Source organism: Salvia splendens, chromosome 9, assembly GCF_004379255.2.
Source record: "Salvia splendens isolate huo1 chromosome 9, SspV2, whole genome shotgun sequence".
NCBI classification, from domain to species: domain Eukaryota; kingdom Viridiplantae; phylum Streptophyta; class Magnoliopsida; order Lamiales; family Lamiaceae; genus Salvia; species Salvia splendens.
In genome coordinates this window covers 26,273,941-26,284,982 of record NC_056040.1, presented here as the reverse complement: position 1 = coordinate 26,284,982, position 11,042 = coordinate 26,273,941, and the positions used below count along the sequence as shown (strand labels likewise).

The window sequence follows — 11,042 nt, the reverse complement described above, 5'->3', positions numbered from 1 at the left end:
TATCCTTGCCTCCCTTCTCAACCAGTTGAGCTAGGAGGCTTGGATGACCCGCACCAGTAGTTGAGGGACATGGCTTTAGATATTTTCTTATCTTTGTTGATGATTGCACCCGTATGACGTGGGTATATTTTATGAAGCATAAGTCTGAAGTTTTTGAACACTTTATCCACTTTTATAACCTTGTTCAAACACAATACCAAAAACCCATAAAAACCCTTTGATCCTATAATGGGGGAGAGTTTGTCAATACCAAAATGAAACAGTTCACCCTAGAAAAATGAATGATACACCAAACCACCTGTGCCCACACTCCATAACAGAATGGGGTAGCCGAGAGAAAACCTTCTGGCCTGAAGCCCTTGCCACTTTCGCTTACCTTCTAAATCGGCTACCCACCCATATACTAAAATTCCAAACACCAATCGATACCCTAGCCCTACAAACAACTATTCCCCAACATCTTTCACTAGAACCCCGTGTCTTTGGATGCTCAGTCTTTGCCCATATACCAAAACATGAACGAACAAAGTTATCCCCTTGCGCCATTAAATGTGTATTTGTGGGCTACGGGGTAAACCAAAAGGGCTACAGATGCTTTGATCCTAAGTCTAATCGTATGTACACGACCATGAATTGTGATTTTCTTGAAACTGAGTACTTCTATACCCATCTTAGCGGTCAGGGGGAGAGTGACACTAGGAAAGACGTTAGTGACCCACTAAGCTGGGTACCAATGCCAAGTGTACCAGAGGCGGACCTACCAGAGGAAGCAGTACGCAACTCCGCTGGGCAAGTCTCTGACGTTGTACAGACTGAAGCAGCAGGTGACACAAGTCCTAGTAACGACTCTCCGCTCTTGATATCGGATGTAAGTACTCTTGCTCCTGTCAATGAGATTATTGAATCTAATGTTGTTGATGAGACTAAGGGGGAGTCTAATGTTAGCCCTGAAGAAGGTGAGATAGATGACATTGAGGGAATTGATCCCGACACTGGGAGATATATCTTACCTCCAAGGACAAACAGGGGAGTACCACCGAAGAGGTACAGTCCAGAGAGAATCAATAGAAAGGCAAGATACTCTATGGCTAATCTCGCCAAAGGTCACCTCACCGAGATTGCTCAGGCGTTTGAGGAAGCACTCTACGATGAGGAAGAGATCCCACAGTCGGCGGACGAGGCAATGAGGAACCAACATTGGAGAGAGGCCACGAAGAAGGAGATAGATGCTTTAATGCGCAACCACACTTGGGACAAGTGTATACTACCCGAAGGAAAGAAACCAGTTGGGTGTAGGTGGGTGTACGCCATTAAGCGGAGACCGGATGGAAGCATCGAGCGGTATAAAGCTCGACTGGTGGCTAAAGGGTACATTCAGACTTATAGAATAGACTACTCAGAAACCTTTTCTCCAGTAGCCAAGATGGATACGGTCCGGGTACTACTTTCCATTGCCGCCAATCGAGATTGGCCACTATACCAGTTCGACGTCACAAACGCCTTCCTTCATGGCGAGTTAAAGAAAGAAATTTACATGGAGGCACCACCGGGCTTCTCTGACGAGTTAAAGGTAGGTGAAGGATGCAGGTTGAGGAAAACTCTATATGGACTGAAGCAGTCACCGAGAGTCTGGTTTGGTAGATTCGCTGACGCAATGAAGAGCTATGGATATAGACAGAGCAATTCAGATCATACATTGTTCCTGAAACGGCACGAAGGAAAGACTACCTGTTTAATTGTGTATGTTGATGACATGATTATTACAGGCGATGATGCAGAGGAAATTAAGAGTTTGAGGGAGAAGCTTTTCAAGGATTCGAGATAAAGGATCTAGGTGACCTTAAGTATTTTTTGGGGATTGAAGTCCTTCGATCACCGCGACGGATATTTTTGAGGCAGAAGAAATATATCTTGGACATCCTAGCAGAGACAGGCCTACTAGAGTGTAAACCAGCCGAGAGCCCGATTGTGCAAAATCATGGCTTGAAGATACAAGATGGAGTTGAGGCAGCAGATCGAGGGCGTTATCAGCGGTTAGTTGGGAGACTCATCTATTTATCTCACACTAGACCTGATATTGATTATGCGGTAGGAGTGGTAAGTCAATTTATGCACCAACCCCAGGCTGAACATTTAGAGGCTGCACTGAGGATAGTTCGATATTTGAAGGGAACCGTTGGACATGGAATAGTGTTCAAGAAAAATTGAAGCTTAGAAATCCATGGGTATACTGATGCAGATTGGGCAAGTAACCCAGTGGATAGAAGATCGACCTCAGGCTACTTCACATTCGTTGGAGGTAACTTGGTAACGTGGAAAAGCAAGAAGCAGAATGTGGTAGCATTGTCTAGTGCAGAGGCAGAATTTATAGGAATTAAAAGTGGTCTGACTGAGATCATGTGGCTATGGAAATTGATGACAGAGATTGATTCTATTCCAAGTAAGAGTCAATTGTACTGCGATAATAAAGCCGCGATAAGCATTTCAGAAAATCACGTACAACATGACCGAACAAAGCACGTTGAGGTGGATAGACACTTCATCAAGGAGAAGATTGAAGATGGAGTGGTCGAGTTCCCATTTGTGCGTTCGGAAGATCAGCTGGCAGATATACTAACCAAGGCGGTTAGCTCGAGGAGTCTTGAAGATGTTCTTGACAAATTGAGTATCGGGGATCCCACTACTCAATTTGAGGGGGAGTGTTAGAATAAAGGAGAAGATTTGATTAAGCAAGGAAAGAATAAATTAAGAATCAATTACATATCATGTATAGAATAGAATGATTTAGTTACCATATACAAGACCTTGTAAACTTCTATTTAACCTATACGGTGGGAATGAGAATGAATCAAGCTTTTACCCCAAATTCCTTTCTTCCTTTGCCGTTTGTCAGATCAAAAAATGGCTAGTGGTAGTGGTGGGGATGCTGACGCAAGGGGGCGAATTAACGAAGAGTTACAGGCCTATACGTCCGCGGAGATAAATCGGTTGATACAAGAGCACTTGCAGCAGCAACAGCAGCTGGCGGTACCTCGCCCCATCCATCATCGAGATGTAGTACCCGGGACCACGTCATTGCCCACCAACGGTTATATGACGACTACTTCGCTGAGCAGCCGCGGTTTGGGGATAACTTTTTCCAGCGGCATTTTAGGATGCACGGGGATCTATTTATGAGTATCGTGAACGCTTTAGAGCATCGATACAAGTATTCTAGGTTCAGGGAGGATGCGAGTGGTAGAACCGGTCACACGCCTATACAGAAGTGCGCTGCAGCAATCAGGTAGTTGGCCTACAGAGGCGCGGCCGACATGTTCGACGAGTACCTCCACATCGGCGAGACGACTGCCGCGAGTGTCTGCGGTATTTTTGTACGGGTGTCATTCACATATTCGGGGAGAGGTATCTTCAAAAGCCTAACCCCGAAGACTGCCAGGCTCTGATGCAGATGCACGGGAATGTTCATGGGTTTCCCGGAGTGTTGGGCAACATAGATTGTATGCATTGGGAATGGAAAAATTATCCCAGCGCCTGGAAAGGGATGTATACGATGATCCTCGAAGCAGTAGCTGATTACCGGCTATGGATTTGGCATGCGTATTATGGGATAGCCGGGTCGAACAACAACATCAACGTCCTCCAGTCGTCGCCCCTTTTCAACGAGCAGTGCATGGGTGTTGGTCTGGCCATCAGCTTTGTCGCCAACGGCAACCAACACTATATGAGCTACTATTTGGAAAATGAGATATACCCTAGGTGGCCCGTCTTTGTGAAGACCTTCAGATACCCAACAGATTCAAAGAAGATCTACTTTGCGCAATGACAGGAGGCGCCACGCAAGGATGTGGAGCGGGCATTTGGTGTGCTCCAGGCTCGATGGGAGGCGGTGAAGGGTTCAACATGTTTATGGTATGAGGACTGCATTCCTGATATTATGTATGCATGTATTATCATGCACAACATAATTATCGAAAATCAAGGTCCAGAACTGACTGATTATGCCAATGAAGATGTTGCCTGTCCAAGCCACGACGTGGTCACCGCCAATGTACGAATGGGGATACCACATGGGGACGCCGAACAGGTCCGTGCATTTGCCGATCTTCAACAACAAGAAGCCATTTTTTACTCCAGAAAGATATAATTTAAGAGTTATGGGTGCGGAGGAGTACACGTTGATATTTATAATGAAATTTGTTTTAAATTGTTGTTTTTTTTTGTTGAATTGTACTATTTTAATTTTTTTATTTAATGAAATTATTAATGCACTTTCTTCGTCCGTATTAGTGTCGAATTTTTAATTCCGTATTTGTGAATTTGTTTATTTGTTATTATTTTTCTAGTGCTAGGCTATTATTGTGCAGTGGGATGTTCTAGTGATGTGGCAGTGCAGTGGGATATCCTAGTGACTTGGCATGTGGTGTTTTTGGGATGTCCTAGTGCTAGGCTATTAAGATGTCCGTAGGAGTGGCATTTTTTACCCGACACGTTAATCCGACATGAATCCGCATGAAAATAATGAGTTTGGGTCAACCGTTATTGGGTTTGTGTCCTTAGGTGTGGGGAAATGGTTCTCGGTTCTTAGTTAACCGAGAATCGAACCTTATTTTTTCGGTTATCGGTTAACCGAGAACCGAAAAAATAAGGTTAAGGTTCGGACGCAGTTAGTGGATTTAGGATTTAGGCGGTTTTCAGTTCTAACCGAGAACCAAAATGTTAGAACCGAAGAACTGATTAGTGAGTTTAATTTTAATTTTTTGTAGATTCATTTTAATTTCATAAACCCTACACCTTTTAAGTTTCAAAAAAACAATGTTGTGATAGAAACCAAACTCTATATCCCCATAATTTGTCTGCATTTCAAACAAGAGAAAAACAAATCATCTCTCTGATTCAATAACCAATCTCATAGTAGCTACTTTGTTTATTAAATTTGGAACTTCAACGTATTAGATAAATATAGATCATTAGCAAATAACTTAAAAATTCTCATACTAATATAGGTACATTGACTTATCTTCCATGAAAAAATTACCTAGTGTTTGCAATGAAGTCAATTCAAATATCTCGTGAGCTCTCTCATCTAACTTCTCGTAGCACACCGGCACCGCTGCTCTCTCACACGCCGGCGACGACGAGGCTGCTGCTTTCTCCTCGCTGCGCTGCTCTCTCCGACGAGGCAACAAGAGGCTGCTGCTCTCTCCACACCACTGCTCTCTTCGACGAGGTTGTTGTCCAACTCTCCATGTCGATGCTCTCTCCTTCGGTTCCTTCGGTGAAATCGGTTCCTCAAGGAACCGAACCGACTAAAGGTTCGGTTACGGTTCTCGTATTTGGAAAAAAGGTAGTCGGTTAACCGACTAATCGGTTCGGTTAGAACCGAACTGACCGATTCCCCACCCCTACGTGTCCTTATTGGGTTGACCCGTTAAGAACCTGAAAAATTCGGGTTTAGTTCGGGTTGGATACGGATCACCCATTAAGAAATAATATTATTTTTTTTATTATTTATAAAAAAATAATGGTTTACAAATTTCTTGTAAATCAAGATTAAATCGTGGAAAATGGCTTTTTATCATATAAAACAAGTTTAAAATTAGGCTAAATCGTGTAATATCAGGTTTTAATCGTGTAATATCGGGTTCGGGTCGTTATCGTGTCGTGTCAACCCATATTATATCGTGTCGTTAACGGGTTCGTGTCGCGTTCGGATCGTGCTCGGGTTTGAGGGTAGCAAGTCGGGTTCGTGTTCGGATTGACAGTTTCTTTAACAGGTCGGATTCAGGTTAGGCCTTATTGAGTTGGGTCGTTATCAGGTTGACCCGATAATGACCCAATCCGCATGATTTGCCACCCCTAGATGTCCGTCTTACTGCTCAAATAGTTTTCTTTTTTGTTAGTTGGTGTAATATTAATAGTTTTTCTTATAATTCCACCGGTCCCATCAAAATTGAGGATTTAAATTCAAGTATAATAGGTACTGGAGTTCATAATACTCCCTCCGTCCCGCACTACTCGCACGTTTCATTTTCGGCACGGAGATTAATGAATAAGTGTATAGTAAAGTCAAATATTACGGCTGTAGATGAAAATTTTTACTAAAAATGGAAATAGTGCAAATAACTTGGGACGCCCAGAAAGGAAATAAGTGCAAGTAGTCCGGGATAGAGGGAGTATATTTTAATTTGAAAATAATAAAAATGATTTGTTTGTAATATATTTTTAGTATTGACTAATTGGATATATGTTTTTACAATATAAAATATAGCTATTTGAAAAGATACATAAAAGTGAATGCGCGTGTAGAATTTTCACCATTCAATTAATACATATGACCGAAATCACAAATAAATATTTGGCGAATAATATAATATAATGGCACTTGTATGGTTGCCACGTCATGGCCTCCACAACCTACAGTTGCGACATTTTAGGATTTCCTTGTTCCTCATTCTCTACCTTCTCTCTCAATTTCCCTCTTTATAGAACCGTTGCCGCGAAAATTGAATTTTTCCATTAATTCTCACTCTCCGATCATCTTCCTCGCTTCACTATTGCCGGCCATGAATCCAGAATAGTAAGCCTTCTTTCTTTCTGTCTCTCGAATTCACAGTTTTAGTTCAGCAATTTACCTCTCATTATATAGAATTAATTGTCTGATTACTTGGATCTGGTTTTAAATGATATCAGTCTAGATCCGTTGTGGCTGGGTTTTTATGCTGATCATTATCCGTGTCATCGAATTGCTAACTATAATGTTTCTAATAACCGAAATCAACTAAACGATTCAGCTGATCTGATTGTGATTAAGTGCTTGTTACGTTGAATTGGGGTTTGGGATGAGTAATGTTGTTATGGATTGGAATCTGATGACTCTAAATCTTTTTAATTTTTATGTAATTCTCAGTCAGATTTCTTTTCCACTTTCAAATGTTCGGGATAGACAATTGCTTTCACTGTTGTTTATTTTTCCTTTCTAAATTGAGTGTATTGTCAACTGTTGTGGATCATGATGTGATGGAGTGGTGTTATTCTATGTTCTCATTTGGCTGATGTTATGTTATATGCTTATGTGATCTTAGATATGTATTGCAAATTATACTCTCTTCGTTAGCTTCCCATTCCTAAATCATGCAGAAATGGAGTTGGATTTCTTTTGTTAGATCATGGGAAGATCTTTATGCTCTTGCAATGCGCAACTCTTATATTTCATTTTTGCAATTTTTTCTCAGCGACTACCTATTTAAGCTTTTGCTCATTGGAGATTCCGGTGTTGGGAAATCATGTCTTCTTCTTAGGTTTGCTGTAAGTTCTTCTTTGATACTGAGCTGACTTGTTAAACCTACTGTCCATTTGTTTCCACTAGTGAGTTGAGTGTTTTGTGCTAAAAACACGTTACTGTAGCACTTGTTCTGTTTTGTTGTGTCTGTATCTGATTTGAACAATGTTCTATTGTATCTATTGGGATAGAAATGCTTTTCATTATTTATTCAAAACATAAGGTAGATTTTTGTCTTAAAAGTTAGAACTTAGTTAGATTTGATTATTAGCTTAGAATGTAATCGTTTAAAAGGCCCTGAATAGAATAATTATATTGCAGCCAAGGTTTGTCCTAATACCTCCAAGTAGCTGTTACCAGAATCCTGCTAAATATTAAAAAAGTTGAACACTTTAACACAACACATTGTAGTTTGTACGGTTCAGTTTATAATGTTTCATTATAGATTGGTTACATTTTAACAAAAAAATTGATTTTCGGCAAGTTTGACCAAAATGAGATACCAAATTAGAATTAATATATATGTATAGCATATTAACACAAATGAATAAATATATACAGTTCAATAGTTATGGATTTTAACAAAAAAAATAAGAAAAGACCAAATTTGAAAATCCAATATTAAAAATATGTCCTGTTAGGTTCATTCGGTTTCTTAGGCAATATAGTAGTTATTTCTATTTGGTAGTTTTCGTCGGTATAACTGACTGAATTTATCACAAAATCTTAATCCCCCCTCTTCCTAAAATAATTTCCTAAAAAATAGAAGAAAAAAAGAAGCTATATTTTGGTGGCTAGAAGATCTGAAACTGCTAAAACTGATGTGTGATACCGATTCTTATCTTGTTTTATGGAATCCCTTGTCCAAGATGTCTTCAATCATCGGAAGGAAAAAAACAAGGAAAAATTCCACCTTAATCTGGCCACTTTGAACTTGTTATCTTGCCATGTTTAATTCAACACAGTAGTGCTTGATTATTTTGTTTCCAAATTCTTGGCGTATTTTTAAACAATCATGAAGTTAGGTAAGTTCATATTTAGATACCATACCGGGTGTTTACTTTAGGTGACAGATTAGATTGATTGTACGTATGATTGAGTATTTAAAGGATTAGAATATCAAAAACTACAAAATTATTTAACCCATCAAAATGTGTACCTTAAATTATTGCAATCTATGTAAGCTATCACCAAAAGTAAAATCCTCCAAAATGTTCTGCTAATATCCATTAATGTTTCTTCTCTTGTTTATTTATTGCACATTTCAAACTCAACTTTGGTATTAAATTATCGCAATAACAGTGATGATGATGGATCTGAAAAATACTCCCTTCATCTAGTATAAATCGAAGCGTTTTCTTTTCGGCATGAGATTTTATGCATTGATATTTTGTGAGTTGAGTGGAAAGAGACTAAAGTAGGGAGGGTGATATTTCTATTTTAGGAAACGTCACTTTGAATAGGAAGTCGCAAAAATAAAAATGAGTCACTTTAAGTGTGACAGCGGGAGTATTTAAAATTTCAAATTATGATTTGTACCTTTGGTAGGGGCGATTTCACAAAATTACGTAAAAATAATTAATCAAATATATCATGAGGAAATTTAGTGCTTGTTCTTGTGCAATAGTGAATCCTTTTTTAACTGCAACCACTGAAATTGATTTATAATTATTCTTTCTATTACTTCTGCATCTTACTAGTTGCACCACAATCTCTCTAAGGATAGATGAGATTCTGTTAACTTTCTCTGTTAATTTATTGGGTTTGCATGCAGGATGACTCGTATCTTGAGAGTTACATTAGTACCATTGGTGTAGACTTCGTAAGTGATTGTTTTGATTTACTACACCTTAACACAATATGGTCTTATAATTTCCACAATAATGTACATATATTATTCTATGATGTAGAAAATCCGTACAGTGGAGCAGGATGGCAAAACGATTAAGCTGCAAATAGTAAGTATCTGGATCTCTGGATTACTAACGTGCATTGGATGCATGTAAGGTATTTACTTATCCAAGACAATGGAGTAAACAGTTTCAAAGGACTAACCATTTATTCCTTCGGGCAGTGGGATACTGCTGGACAGGAACGGTTTAGGACAATTACTAGCAGTTACTATCGCGGAGCTCACGGTATCATTGTAAGTGCTGGGTAATTTTAACGCAGTTTTGATTGATGTGATTAATTAATCACTGTCATTAATGGCATAATGGTCACGCTTACCAGGTAGTTTATGATGTTACTGATCAAGAGAGTTTCAACAATGTGAAGCAATGGTTGAATGAAATTGATCGATATGCAAGTGACAATGTTAATAAGCTTCTTGTTGGAAACAAGTGTGATCTCACTTCCCAGAAAGTTGTCTCCACTGAGACAGCCCAGGTAAAATGTTTGATTTGCATCACACTCGCTTATATGAACCTGATGGTAGCTCAAATTGCATTTATAGATACGAACCATAAAAGACCACAATTGTTGAATACCTTTGTTCAATTTCAGGCATTTGCTGATGAAATTGGGATACCTTTCATGGAAACAAGTGCTAAGAATGCTACTAATGTAGAACAGGCTTTCATGGCTATGTCTGCTTCTATCAAGAACAGGTACAAATTTTCATCATCGATGTAACATTTTCCTTTTCCAACTGATCTCGAATTCATAGAAATACTTCTATATCGTTACGATCTACTGAAACCCTTATTCTCATTCAAGGATGGCGAGCCAACCAGCGATGAATAATGTCCGACCTCCAAGCGTGCAGATTAGAGGACAGCCTGTTAACCAGAAAACCGGCTGCTGCTCCAACTGAAACCACAAGCCGTGCGTTTGGCTGACATCAATTTGTCAATCAGGGCATGTAAAATCGGAGCTCTATCTAGCTAGGGGTTTAAGAATACGATTTCATAATTCATTGTCTGTTTTATCTTGACGGACTTCTATGCTCGAATATCCATTCTTTTTGAATTTATTTCATCAGTTGAAAAGGAACGTTGTACAAAGTAACATTATTGTTCATAACTTGGTTACTGGTCTTTGTTCTCGTCGGAATTCACTTCATAATTATGATGAAACTCAATAATTTGGCAAATAATCAAAGTCTTTAATCGCTAGAAACATTGCGTGTTTGTGTCATCTTTGTTCGCGTTATAGTCTTATAAGATGAAAGGGAAAAAAGGAGTAAAAGTTAATGGACATGCCAAAGCATTCTTATTTATTTTGTGACTTAACCCAGGTCCCGACAGGCAGCGTAAGATGTTATTATCTCTTTTCTTATGCTTTTTGTTTCTCTTAAATTTGACATTTCAATTATTGAAGACAAGATTGTTTGAATACATTGTGTGAGTGGTGAGACATGCTCGTAAAGTGGTGCACAGGATGAAGAATTTAGTAGCACTCTTAACCGTAATAGTACTTGATTTTAGAATATCCATAGACATAACCCACGTCCTAGAGGTAGGGTTGCCACCGATTCAAAATTAGTTGTTTTAGGATTATTTTTTCTGTTGATGTCCGGTTCAAAGATATTGAAATATGAATCAGGATTACAATAAACCAGGCATCTCGCTTACCCACATGCTTATACGATGTCATTTTCTTGTAAATTTTACTACATCTGTCATGATTATTGAAAGTTATAAATACTGATCCATGGATTTGTTCGAATGCATTTGTGTGAGACATGCACATGATTGTTTTAAAAGATCTCATAGTTAGCATAGAGGATCAAGAATGATGTGAATCCTTGCACATACACCAA

At 39.1% G+C, this 11,042-nt stretch overlaps 1 protein-coding gene across 1 annotated transcript; it reads left to right on the top strand.

Moving 5' to 3' along the window:
• The first annotated feature begins 6,391 nt into the window (after positions 1-6,391).
• On the top strand, positions 6,392-10,333 carry LOC121748734 (GTP-binding protein YPTM2-like). The gene is made up of 8 exons (XM_042143227.1): positions 6,392-6,577; positions 7,233-7,305; positions 9,054-9,101; positions 9,190-9,237; positions 9,354-9,425; positions 9,512-9,667; positions 9,785-9,888; positions 9,998-10,333. Exons 1-8 carry the CDS (start codon positions 6,564-6,566, stop codon positions 10,092-10,094), a joined length of 612 nt encoding a protein of 203 aa, XP_041999161.1. The 5' UTR covers positions 6,392-6,563; the 3' UTR covers positions 10,095-10,333.
• The last annotated feature ends 709 nt before the right edge of the window (positions 10,334-11,042 follow it).